This window comes from Salmo salar, chromosome 09, assembly GCF_965601325.2.
Source record: "Salmo salar chromosome 09, fSalSal1, whole genome shotgun sequence".
Classification (NCBI taxonomy): domain Eukaryota; kingdom Metazoa; phylum Chordata; class Actinopteri; order Salmoniformes; family Salmonidae; genus Salmo; species Salmo salar.
This window is the reverse complement of record NC_138299.1, coordinates 138,824,537-138,838,463: the sequence shown is the minus strand read 5'-3', so window position 1 is coordinate 138,838,463 and position 13,927 is coordinate 138,824,537. Positions and strand designations below refer to the sequence as shown.

At 43.8% G+C, this 13,927-nt stretch overlaps 1 protein-coding gene across 1 annotated transcript in view; it reads right to left on the bottom strand.

Annotated features, from left to right (window-relative positions):
• Window positions 1–3,370: 3,370 nt before the first annotated feature.
• The window catches only part of LOC106612992 (cell adhesion molecule DSCAM), a 171,420-nt gene continuing 160,863 nt past the window's right edge, over window positions 3,371–13,927 (bottom strand). The window contains exons 26-33 of the mRNA XM_014214775.3: window positions 11,780–12,070; window positions 11,423–11,599; window positions 11,021–11,051; window positions 9,902–10,014; window positions 9,654–9,803; window positions 8,375–8,575; window positions 7,804–8,106; window positions 3,371–3,917 (exon numbers count right to left, since the gene is read on the bottom strand). Coding sequence (XP_014070250.2) covers window positions 3,502–3,917; window positions 7,804–8,106; window positions 8,375–8,575; window positions 9,654–9,803; window positions 9,902–10,014; window positions 11,021–11,051; window positions 11,423–11,599; window positions 11,780–12,070 — 1,682 coding nt within the window. The 3' untranslated portion in view covers window positions 3,371–3,501. The remainder of the gene's footprint in view (window positions 3,918–7,803; window positions 8,107–8,374; window positions 8,576–9,653; window positions 9,804–9,901; window positions 10,015–11,020; window positions 11,052–11,422; window positions 11,600–11,779; window positions 12,071–13,927) is intronic.

The following is a 13,927-nucleotide window of genomic DNA, read 5'->3' as shown; positions in this document are numbered from 1 at the left end:
GTGTTTATATTGTTTGTACAGATGAACGTGGTACCTTCAGGCGCTTGGAAATTGCTCCCAAGGAATTATTTTTCTGAGGTCTTGGCTGATTTCTTTTGATTTTCCCATGATGTCAAGCAAAGAGGCACTGACTTTGAAGGTAGGCCTTGAATTACATCCACAGGTACACCTCCAATTGACTCAAATGATGTCAATTAGCCTATCAGAAGCTTCTAAAGCCATGACATCATTTTCTGGCATTTTCCAAGCTGTTTAAAGGCACAGTCAACGTAGTGTTTGTAAACTTCTGACCCACTGGAATTGTGATACAGTGAATTATAGGTGAAATAATCCCTCTGTAAAATATTGTTGGAAAAATTACTTGTGTCATGCACAAAGTAGATGTCCATTCCGACTTGCCAAAACTATAGTTTGTTAACAAGAAATTTGTGGAGTGGTTGAAAAACGAGTTTTAATGACTCCAACCTAAGTGTATGTAAACTTCCAACTTCAACTGCATCTTATCACTTACGAACCCCGATGACCCTTACTGAATGAGCTCATTAGCTTATACTGTAAGTAACACCCTTTTCACATTTGGATGCAGGCTATGATTTAACGGAAAGGTGTGAATCTCTCCTGATTGACACTGTGAGGCACTCACGTCTTCTTTCAGGTCATCGTGTCTCTATCTAAAATCTGATTGGATTTGGAGCTTCTCTCTCCGCTGTGCGCATTGGGAGGTGGAATAATGGGCTCCGGTCAGAGGAACAGAAGCACTCTATTCCTCCATTCTATACTTACTGTATGAGAGTGAAATCAGCACTCATATATTAAATTCACTATTGTACATGACACTTACTTATCGCTGTCATGAGACATATACTGTACATTGGAGCATATTGTTGATGTCTGATGAAAACCTCTAATCTACAAAACAGTAACTTGATAGGAAATTGAAAAAAATGACCCTAATTTCCCTTTAACGAACATACAATTATGAAACATCAGAACCTATTTTGAATATTTTGAATACATTTGCATGGTCCTAGTGGCATGAAATGTTCAGAGTACATTGACGGGTTACTGCTTTTAATACATGTAAAACAAAATGTAGTTTTCATCAGACAGCGACGATATGTGGAAAAGATGAGTTATAACCACACTTCCCACGTCAAGAGAGGATAGTCTTCTCCCCAGTTACGTGATATCCAGTCCATTAGGAATATGTCATCATGTACTGAAGATGTGGGAGCACAATAAAAGGCTCCTATGTTTTTCTAAACACAACATATTTTCCCACACCAAGTGCCCATATCTGTCATTACGTAAGCCTGTGATGTGACTCCTCAGGCTCAGTGGAGAATATCATCAGATCTCCAGTGCTACATTATAGATGGTCTGTCTACAAGTACACCCATTTGGGCAGGAGACAATCCCTAACTTTCCAGAGAGGTAGTAGATTCATTAAGATGTCACTACTACTCCCTGTAGTGGCATAGTGCTGTGTATGTGTGTGTGTGGTGCCCCATACACTGGCATAGGGGGATCGGTGTGTGACAATGTGAACCTGATCTGGGACCAGTGTCGGTGTGGGGATGAATAATTTATTGGGTTCTGTGTGGTAGAGTCTAGCGACGCTCCAAACGGATGGATAGACGACCGCGTGTTCTTGTCCTGCCCTTGAAGCTTCCCATAAGAATGTCAAAATCTGTTTAAGTATTGTACAGCCCTCTCTAAAGCAAAACCAATTTCTCCTCATTTATTGTCACAGAGGTGCTGTGTTAAGTGACTACACAGCGCCCCCTGTTGGGGGTGACAACTCCAGGCCAACCCAGTGAGACCATGTTGAGAAGTCAAATCAAAAGAGCCCAACACTCAGTTAGATACAACCAGTGCTAACGGACTTAAATGACCCCAAAACATGAACTAAGACACAGGAAGTCTCATCTTTCACTAGTTTGTCATCTCCCTGAAATAAGGTCACAATGCTGACAGATATGTCTAGTCAATACCCTTCACTGCAGCGGTAACATTAGATCTGGGCTTTCAGGTGATGCATGTATTGGATTGCCACAGTTATCCACATACCAATAAGTCGTCACTAGTGTGGATAAATCATACCTATTTTCCCAGAGAGTCCTCTGCACTATGGGGGAGCGGGTCAATGGAGTCAGATACCCCTGAGGTCTGATAGGGAGCAGTGATGTCTATACCCTGCCTGCCCTCTACTAGCTAATATAATGTGAGACATCCGATCCAGGTGACCTGTTCAGAGTCATTTATCATGTATACACCCAAATCAATTATTGCAGTGTCTACATAGTGAAGGGTGCTTGTGTTACACAACACACAGGCTATGGAGTGATCGGTGTGCTGGGCTCTGTGGTGGCTGAGAGGGTAGAGATGGAGGAAGAAAGAGAATAAGCAGTATTGTCCAAATCTCAAATCAAACCCACGTGTGCAAACATGACTAAGGACTTTATTAACCAAATCATTTTCCCTGTAATATCCACAAATAAAAGTGATCTCTTTTATATATATTCACATTGTATAATTTTCATAGTGTGACAAAATTCTCTTTTGGATTTTCCAGCCATTCCTATAATTGTCATAGATCAGTCCCCATGCAGTCATTGGAAAGGTTGAAGAATGTAGTAACAATCTATCTGAGTAGATTGAGTCGAAGGCATGGACAGACAGGTTCAGCTTTAATGCAGTTATTTTCCTTGGCTCCTCTCATTATTGAAAAACCACCAGCTACCCAATCATCGATTCGATCACACTGCGACAAACTAAATAAATAAATGAAGAAAGAAATATCCTCCTGCAGAGTGTTCCAGAGTCCTCCTCCTCTTCTTCTTCTTCTTCTTGTTTTTAGACATTTTAAATTTTTTATATATAATAATAATAATAATAATGACTATAATTATCATTGATATAAATTCAATAGTATTTTTCTCTGTCAAATTTAAATACATTATTTTGGCAATTTTCATATGGTGTTTAGAATAAAAGAATACTCAAATAGAAAATAAAACTGAGAAATCAGAGAGCCAGAAGAGGAAAGAAGGGAGCAAGAACAAAAGAATAGAAGAAAGGAATAGAGAAGAGAGAAGAACGAAAGAAAGCCAGAGAAAGAAATACAGAAAGAATCAAAGTAACGCATCCACTTGGAGTCAGAAATATATATATATGTGTATGTATGTATGTATATATATATATATTTATATATATATATATATATATATATATATATATATATATATATATATATATATATATATATATATATATATATATACACATATATATATATATATATATATATATATATATATATATATATATATATATATATACACATATATATATATATACATATACATATACATATATATATACAACTTTAGTTGTTGTTGAAAAGTGTCCATCATCATCATTGTTCCGTGCCAGCTCTCTGTGTAGAGCTGCAGTACAGTTTACAGTCTGTAAACGAAGTGTGTAACGTAACTCCTTGTGTTATACCAGTGTGTAGGACTTTGCGTATGGGTTGTTGCTCTGTTTTAGGTGTCCTCTGGAGTCTAGCAGGGACTCCTGTGAGCTGCTGAGCTTGGCAGCCTGGGTCTGGGCCAGGTCTCCGGTGGCCTCACGGCCAGTGGGCTCACGCTGGGGCAGGGTGGAGGCAGTCCCTGGCTGCCACTGCTGCACCTCCCTGGACGTTGGCACCTCCATGGGTGTGGGTTCCAGGAGCGGGGGCCGTTTCAGTGTGCGGCTCTTCTGGGGCTCCAAACACGCCTGACCCAACGCCCCTGTCTCCCCTCCTCCTCCTTCTCTTCCTCCGTTACCACCATTGGACCCCCGGCCTCCCGACGCAGAGCCACGGTTTAACAGGAAGTCCATTCGTAGGTACGGGGGCAGGTGCACAAGCTCTCCTCCTGAGGGATGAGACCAGAGAGGCGGTTAGAGGGGTACTCAGTCAGGAAGGTTAGAGGGGTACCCAGTCAGGAAGGTTAAAGGGGTACCCAGTCAGGAATGTTAGAGGGGTACCCAGTCAGGAATGTTAGAGGGGTACCCAGTCGGGAAGGTTAGAGGGGTACCCAGTCGGGAATGTTAGAGGGGTACCCAGTCGGGAAGGTTAGAGGGGTACCCAGTCGGGAAGGTTAGAGGGGTACCCAGTCAGGAATGTTAGAGGGGTACCCAGTCGGGAAGGTTAGAGGGGTACCCAGTCGGGAAGGTTAGAGGGGTACCCAGTCGGGAAGGTTAGAGGGGTACCCAGTCGGGAATGTTAGAGGGGTACCCAGTCGGGAATGTTAGAGGGGTACCCAGTCGGGAAGGTTAGAGGGGTACCCAGTCGGGAGTGTTAGAGGGGTACCCAGTCGGGAAGGTTAGAGGGGTACCCAGTCAGGAAGGTTAGAGGGGTACCCAGTCGGGAATGTTAGAGGGGTACCCAGTCAGGAAGGTTAGAGGGGTACCCAGTCGGGAAGGTTAGAGGGGTACCCAGTCGGGAAGGTTAGAGGGGTACCCAGTCGGGAAGGTTAGAGGGGTACCCAGTCAGGAAGGTTAGAGGGGTACCCAGTCGGGAAGGTTAGAGGGGTACCCAGTCGGGAAGGTTAGAGGGGTACCCAGTCAGGAATGTTAGAGGGGTACCCAGTCAGGAATGTTAGAGGGGTACCCAGTCAGGAATGTTAGAGGGGTGCACTCACTACATACTGAGCTGGGAGGGCAGTTCTCAATGTCAGCATTACTTGGTTACTTTCTATTTGATACTTTCTATTCCATATGGGTATTTTCATAAGGTATCTACTTACTGTCAGGATATATGGCATTTCATAGGAAATCAAATGAGTTGAGGAAATAAGATTTGAGTTTGGATAATGTAATGTAATCTTTCATATTGAGTCGGGAGGATACAGACTCTATGAGGGTTTCAGGACGATATCATTTTTCATGGCTTGATGACGGGATTTATTATCCTTTGATATTGCTACATTAACCTGTCAGATTCATATTTAAATCACTTTTCAATTTCTTCAGGACTATCACGTCGAACAGCCCTGCACTGCCCACTCTCAAACTCTCCTCATCTGTACCTGGGGTTAACTGAAGCAGAAAGGTGCTTCAAATCTCATTCGGAGACAGAATCTTTGCTGTCCAGGAGCCAGATTAAACCAAGCCTGTGATGTAACCCAAGTCTACATTTAGTTAATGACACTGCAGTACTTTAAAAGACTTGGGCTTCTCTACACAGTATTCCCCCATGCAAACAGTGAGTGAATCACTGGACACGGTTGAGTGGATGATGATACAATCACGTCTGCTGTAAAAGTATCTCGTCCACTGAATAAACTATGTATTTAATTTAGGAAATTAGCTCATCACAAAGACATGTCCAGTAGCCAGAGATGTATGAGTCGTACTAAAGATTTTACACTTGATTAGGAGTGGTGGGGAGACGTGTACTGTTCCAATGGATGTCTTCAATGTTAATCTTTCTGAGGTCACAGAGATCAGTAGGCTTCAGTGACTGGCCTTTTCAATGCCCAATCACTATCCCCAACCACCACCACCATCTCCGCCGCCATCACCAACTCGACACACAGAGGAGGACCGGCTCGTCTGTGTAGATTGTATCCTACATGTGACCTTAGTGACTGAATTCCAGAGTTCATAGGGAGCATGCATAATTTACAGTTTATAATACAGGCTTTATTAAAACAAGTAAAAATGATAAATGGCGACCAGCTTTAATTGAATTAAATATAGATTTAAGCTTTTCTTTGGGAGCTCATTAGGAATTTACTTAGCTGAAATCCATCAGGCCGTAAGTTGCAGTACGTGGGTAATAGCACAACTTGTATCAGCTACACAATAATGATTGCCAGCCATGCAATAAGTCTCTAGCTGGGGGCTTTGATGTACAGTGCCTTCAGAAAGTATTCAGACTCTGACTTTTTCCACATTTTGTTACGTTTCAGCCTTATTTTAAAATTGCTTAAAAAAAAATTATCCTCAGCAATCTACACACAATATCCCATAATGCCAAAGCGTAAACAGGTTATTCAAATTTTTTCTTATATGTTTTAATTTTTTACTTATTTACATAAGTATTCAGACCCTTTGCTATGAGACTCGAAATTGAGCTCAGGTGAATCCTGTTTCCATTGATCATCCTTGAGATGTTTCTACAACTTCATTGGAGTCCACCTGTGGTAAATTCAATTGATTGGACATGATTTGGAAAGGCACACACCTGTCTATACAGTGGCAAGAAAAAGTATGTGAACCCTTTGTAATTACCTGGATTTCTGCATAAATTTGACATAAAATTAGATCTGATCTTCATCTAAGTCACAACAACAGACATACACAAACACAGTCTGCTGAAGAAATGAGCTTGCCAAATCCCACACGTAGTGGACGCACTTAATGTCAAAGTCATGACCCCAGGTTCACCCACTGTATCAGTATCAGGTGTGTGTGATTGTGATTGAAACGTGTCAGAGTAACAGGAGAGAGGGCTGTCCCCTCCTCTGTGTCACAGGGTCAACTCAGGGCAAAGGTACATTACTACAGAGGGGGGGGGGGGGGGGGTGCAGTGGGCCACTGTCAGACAGACAGACAGATGTCCATTAAGCACTTTTGTATGCCATCTCTATTGTATGCCAGCATCGACATGTATGTTTTATATTGAAAATATAGCTTTTTTTCTTTCTTCTTTGTTTTTTCTGATGCTACTATGTGACACTCATTGGGTAAAAACACCGTAACAATTAACTGTGTTCAAACTAACATGGGTGAATTCCACAGTGTGTGCCACAACAGAGCTGGCTGATGTTATACCAGACTGGCAACAACGGCCTTCAACAGGGACTTATTGTAGAAACCTGTAAAGCGTGTCTACGTGTCGCTGGTGTCGCCCAGCTCCCGCTGGATGAAAGTGACACCAGGGCTCTGTGTCTGAAAGACTGATATCGCGCTGAACATCTCCATTGTGGCTGTAAAGTGTTGTTTTGTATTGACAGACAATAGCATTAGATTGGCTTGACAGATAGCCTCTACTTGCCCTCAGCTGACGGTTTAAGCCTCCCGCTGGCTGATGACTGTGGGCAGCTGGCTCGTGTACGCACCATGAAAACATAATGAGGAACGGAAACTCAAGACCCAGCTCAGATAGCCAAAACCTGTCTACCTTGTCTAACTCAGCCCAACCTAGATCCTGCCTTCAGACAACATCAACACCAAGCTAGTCTTCATGCACCCAGCCCAGACTGACAACATGGCAGGCCAGGACTTGCTAAACGTACTATATACAATATGTCTGTGTGTGTGTATTTTTTACAAAAAGTATTTGAAAAATGTGCATTTCCTCATGTCTATGTATTTCAACCCATTCTGTTTGGTCTGTCCACAAGCTGCGCCAGACAGTGGAACCAATAAGAATAGGAGTTGAGTAGCAGCAGGTCATATGAGGCCAACCTGGGGGAGGACAGTGTCAGACAGACGGACAGACGGATAGACTGACAGACGGACGGACGGACGGACAGACAGACAGACACAGATGGACAGACAGATCCTCCATGTGCAGACATTGCTGCAGAGCACTGAAGATGAGTACAGCACTGTGAGAGGGGTATTACTGGGGTTTTAATAGTGTTTGTACTTCATCAAGCATTAACGCATTCCAGAGGTGTTATCTGAGGAAGTGTACCTTATGATCATTATTTTGCAATAGGCGTTTTGTAACACTGATCTAGAGTAATGAGGAAAATAATGAAGTTTCAGTAAGGTTTGAACTGTACTGTGCGTGTGTGTTCTGTATACCCGGTCTGTGGGCCTTAGGTGCTGCCATGTTCATAACCCGGCTGACGTCCTGAGGCTTGGGCGGGGAGGCGGTGAACCTGCAGATGCCTGACTCGGATGGCGTGCTGGACGTCAGGCTGTCTGTGTAGTCGTTGGTCCCGGCAGTCATTTGCTCTGAGGAGGTGTCGGAGATGAAGCATTCTGTGATGGTGAACTTGGCATGCCGCAGGTGCTCCTCCATCTTGGCGTGCTCGTAGGCTCGGGCCAGCTCCTCGTACGTGGACGACGCGCTCTCTGTCGACACCATGCTGCTCCGCGCGCGGTCTGTGTAGTCATACACACACACACACACACACACACACACACACACACACACACACACACACACACACACACACACACACACACACACACACACACACAAAGAAGCAACATCCATTATAGTACATGCATATAGCTGAAATTTCCTAAGATATATAGGAAATATCTTAAAACATACCGTGAGCACTCTGACCCTTCCACGTACAGTAGTAGTGGTCTCCCCTTTGCTGCAGACTAATGTTGTATGTGAGACATAGGGTCAGTCCAGTACCTGTGTCCTGCGATGGGCTGACGCTGTAGCTATCGCTCTCCTTGTCCACAGAGCCGGTGGCGCGCGGTGTGGGCAGTCTCCAGTCTGTGCTCAGGGTGTGGGAGGAGGTGGGTGGTTGGGGGGGGTTCAGGGTCCACTGGCTGGCGTATCGGTTCCTGCTGGCTGCAGGGCCTGCTTTGGCAGTGCGGCGTGCTGTTGGGTCTGGGGATGAAAGGGCCAAGGTCATTACTGATGAGAGGCCTAGGCAGTGTCGGAATTGGCACCCTATCCCCTATGTAGTGCACTACTTTTGACCAGGGTCCCAATGGAATAGGGTGCCATTTCATACGTCACACTGAAGTGCTACTAGACAGTAAATAGCATACATTGAGTCTTAATTTTCTGTGTATCAAATTACAGAGACATCTATTGATCAATAATAATTCATCGTTTTCACAGTAGATATAATATTCCCCAAAGAAAAAACAGTATCATTTTCAGTCTGACCCAGACATTTAACCTACTGTGCTATGCATCAATGGCACCAAATCAGAATAGCCCTTTAGAACGGCCATGATTAGAGTCGGCCTGGAGAAGCCAGAGAAGAATAGCAGTGGTAATAGTAGTAGGTCAGAGTGGAGTAATTCCATCAGTGGGCTGGAGACTGGAGCACCAGGCAGTGTTTGCCCAACACTCTGGATAGATATGGCTGAGTCAGCAGATAAGGTTTAGGCCCACAGTGCTGCCAGGCCAGCCTCAATGAGCCCAATCAGGTGAGCTGTCAGGTGGAGCCAGATGCCTCTCCTCTCTTCATCAGTTCAGCTCCACTGAAGCTCAGCAGCAACAGAGCCTCCATAAGCCACTGTGCAGCCACTGGCTTGGCTCACACTGCTCTGGGCTGTGGGCTCTGTGAGTGCATCTGAGGGTTGAAACTATGATAAGCTGAAAATTCTAGTTTGCTTAGAATGGATTTGGGATCAGGGTATGTGAATACCTGGAGGTTTATTGTTAGAGCTGTTGTTTATAAAAACTAGAGTCTAAACACTGATTGGAGGACTGGGGTCCAGTTACAGGCACCTGAGAGATAAATAAATATGTACAATGATTTAAAGTTACAGCAGATGCTTGGATTGAATGCAACTACATCAGAAAATATGAATCTTGAGAGAGAGCATTCTCTTATTTCACATAACTACAAACAAATAAACAACCATGAATTACCCCTATTCTTCCAGGGGACGACAGAGTAAAGGTGGTGAGGGGTGGGATATAGAGGTGATTAAATAGGTAAAGCTCTTACTGGTCCCAGGCCGGGCATCGGAGACGTCCACCAGTGGGCCGGTGGCCTGCGACAGGGACTGGTAGTGGACTGTGTGCGTGACCGTGGACGACTTCTGTTTGGACGTCTCCCCAAAGTCATTATCAGTCAGCAGCACCGTCGACCTGTCGTCTGAGAGACAGAAAACAGGGAGGAAGACAATGAGTTATTAGAAAAGATGATCAAATATAACGCGCGACGGATAAACTGGCGTTGCAGACTTGTCTCACCAATAGTCTCCATAGTGTCTCTCTCTTCGATGAGCAGCTGGGCTCGGGGGATGTCGATGTGCATTCTCATGGCTTGCTGCTTGTTCGCTGTGTCTGGTGTCCGTGTGTTTTTACTAGGAGATAGAAATGTCAGTTAGGGGCTTTTGTTTGTTATTGTTTGTACGTTTTCTGTCATAGTTTTAAAGTAACTGTCCAGTGAGAATCTTACTTTTAAAAGTTCATATTATGTTAACTCATATCAAGATTGAAAAACAGCTTCTATCTCAAGGCCATCAGATTGTTAAACAGCCATCACTAGCACAGAGAGGCGGCTGCCTACCTACAGACTTGATATCATTGGCCACTTTAATAAATGGAACACTAGTCACTTTAATAATGCCACTTTAAGAATGTTTACATATCTCGCATTACTTATCTCATATGTATATACTGTATACTGTATCCTACACTATCTCTTCTATACTATCTATTGCATCTTAGCCTCTCTGTCACTGCTCATCCATATATATTATATTTATATATTCTCATCCCATTCCTTTACTAGATTGTATTATGTTTTGTTGTGGAATTTGTTAGATATTACCTGTTAGATACTGCTGCACTGTCGGATCTAGAAGCATAAGCATTTCGCTACACTCGCAATAGCATCTGCTAACCATGTGTATGTGACCAATAACATTTGATTTGATTTGTTGACTTGTCCTATTCTCGTATTTGTGGCCAAAGCATAAATTGGCCGCAAAAACCCTACCTCAAACTGAAAAATACCTTGGTTGTATTTCCTAATAGAGTATGATGTCATACTCCTGAGGAGGATGAGCTGGCCAATCAGCAGTCTAGAGAAGGATGAGCTGGCCAATCATCGGTCTACTCCCGTTAATATTTTTAATGACTGGTATATGCCCACACCATTCCGTTGTTGGGGTACGCCCACACCATTCCAACACAGAAAAGCTGTTTTTTAACACACTTAATTACAATTTTTTTGTTACTATTTCACTCATATTGTAAGTAATTATAGGTCATATTTCATAGAAATCTGGAAACACTGGACAGTTACTTTAAAGTATTTTATGATTCCTATCTATAGTTGATGCCTATCTATTCCTCTTCACGTACCTCATCAGCATTTCTGCCAGGCTTTTTGCATCTGTGAAGTCAGCATACAATAAGTTAGTAACAATGCAGAGTTGTGGTTGACAAAAGCTAACATATTACAATCATAGGCACCAAGCCAATTTCCTAGATGTGCAAAACTAGAACATTAGAGTGTTGGCAAATTAATAGTGGAACATTAGATCTGATCAGACCGTTCTACGGTGTTAGCTAAACTCATAGCCTCTTAATTACATAATGAAAGTCAATAGTCACAAACTCACAATTCTACTCTGCTCAAGTTAATTGATCCTCACTCTCTTGAGCATAAAGCTCTAAAAAGTGCTTGTGTGTTATTGTTTGCCTTGTTTCTATTGTGTGTGTGTGGGTACGTGTACATCTGAGTGTCTTTATGTTCTGACTCACCGCGTAGCCTCTTGAGCCTCTGCTCCCTCCTCCTCCTCTTCAGCACCATCAGGAGGATGAAGACCATGACAGCAGCCACCAGGATACAGGTGATGGTCACCATCATCTTCAGCCCCTCGTTGCCTGACATGTTGTCTGTGATGGGGTCCACTGTCTTCAACAGAGGAGGGATAGTGCCTGCGGGGAGAGGAACCATCCTGAGTATTAGGCATGACTATTTACCACCAGGTCTGGGACTTGGGAGGACTAAGAATCGTAGTCAAATATGTTTCTTTGGAAGGACTTCTTTTGTAAATGAAAGTATCATGGTTTAAGAAAAAATATTGTCATCCTAGAGGACCACTGAACTGAACTCACTTCCATCGGCGTTGAGCGTGGCGAATGTGATTTTCTTCTCGGCGAAGCCAGCGCTGTTGACCACCTTCATCTGCAGCTCGTACCAGGTGGCTTCCGCCAGGTCGTACAGGATGTAGCTCTTGGTTAGTGAGGTGCGCTGAGCCATGGTCCACATTGCCGTGTCCACCGGACGGTACTCCAGGGTGAATGAGGTGATTGGGCAGCCGCCATTGTTCCACCCAATTAGGTTGAGCCTGACCCGGGTGGAATTGATGCTGGCAAACAGCTCGTGTTCTTTGGCAAACTGGGGCTCTGGAAACAAGAGGGGTGAAGAGACCAGATGTAGACTTTTAAGGATGCCAGTAACATTTTATTCATGAACCAAATCAGGTCACAATAATTGAGCAAGTTCAAGGAATTGCTTGGTAAATTCTTTGGATAGAAATTGACTTAGAGTCAGTTCTAAGGGGACAGTGGTGGGGTGGAGATGCTATAGAGCAGAGATGAGCACATTTGATGGGGGTGGGGGCCACAAAAAAATTGCTTGCAGGTCTGCATACCCACATGTGCATCCCCCCACCCACCACATTGCGAGCAAAATATTTTAGCAGCCCCACTCTTGACCTCGGAGAGAAATGTTTTACGTTTTAGAGTTAATGTCGTGCAATTCTACACATGTTGCCATGGGGCATAGAGAAAATTGTGCAGTTTTATAAGTCATGTCATCCAATTCTACTCATTTTGACATTGGACGGGGGGAAAATTGGTCGTTTTACATTTTGCCATAGGGTGGAGAGAAATGTTTGCAGTTTTTAATGTGATACCTGAGTGAGACTGACAAACAAAATCAATGGGGCCGGTAATTCATCCATGATTACTAAGTTTAGATTGCTGGCCGCTAGACTAATTTACCAATCTAAAACATGTTAGCTGATATGGGCTAATTGAGTGACAATCAGTGACTATCATAACCCATTTTTTATTGCACCTTGTGTATTCTACTATTCTAACTTTAAGTTGAGAATCCGACTGAGTTTTAAAAAACGAAATTAAAAATGTATCCGAGGGCCAGTAGCCCATCCCTGCTATAGAGACTCTACCTATAGCCCATCCCTGCTATAGAGACTCTACCTATAGCCCATCCCTGCTATAGAGACTCTACCTATAGCCCATCCCTGCTATAGAGACTCTACCTATAGCCCATCCCTGCTATAGAGACTCTACCTATAGCCCATCCCTGCTATAGAGACTCTACCTATAGCCCATCCCTGCTATAGAGACTCTACCTATAGCCCATCCCTGCTATAGAGACTCTACCTATAGCCCATCCCTGCTATAGAGACTCTACCTATAGCCCATCCCTGAAATAGAGACTCTACCTATAGCCCATCCCTGCTATAGAGACTCTACCTATAGCCGATCCCTGCTATAGAGACTCTACCTATAGCCCATCCCTGCTATAGAGACTCTACCTATAGCCCATCCCTGCAATAGAGACTCTACCTATAGCCGATCCCTGCTATAGAGACTCTACCTATAGCCCATCCCTGCTATAGAGACTCTACCTATAGCCCATTCCTGCTATAGAGACTCAACCTATAGCCGATCCCTGCTATAGAGACTCTACCTATAGCCCATCCCTGCTATAGAGACTCTACCTATAGCCCATCCCTGCTATAGAGACTCTACCTATAGCCCATCCCTGCTATAGAGACTCTACCTATAGCCCATCCCTGAAATAGACACTCTACCTATAGCCCATCCCTGCTATAGAGACTCTACCTATAGCCCATCCCTGCAATAGAGACTCTACCTATAGCCCATCCCTGCTATAGAGACTCTACCTATAGCCCATTCCTGAAATAGAGACTCTACCTATAGCCCATCCCTGCTATAGAGATTCTACCTATAACCCATCCCTGCTATAGAGACTCTACCTATAGCCCATCCCTGCTATAGAGACTCTACCTATAGCCCATCCCTGCTATAGAGACTCAACCTATAGCCCATCCCTGCTATAGAGACTATACCTATAGCCCATCCCTGCTATAAAGACTCTACCTATAGCCCATCCCTGCTATAAAGACTCTACCTATAGCCCATCCCTGCTATAGAGACTCAACCTATAGCCCATCCCTGCTATAAAGACTCTACCTATAGCCCATCCCT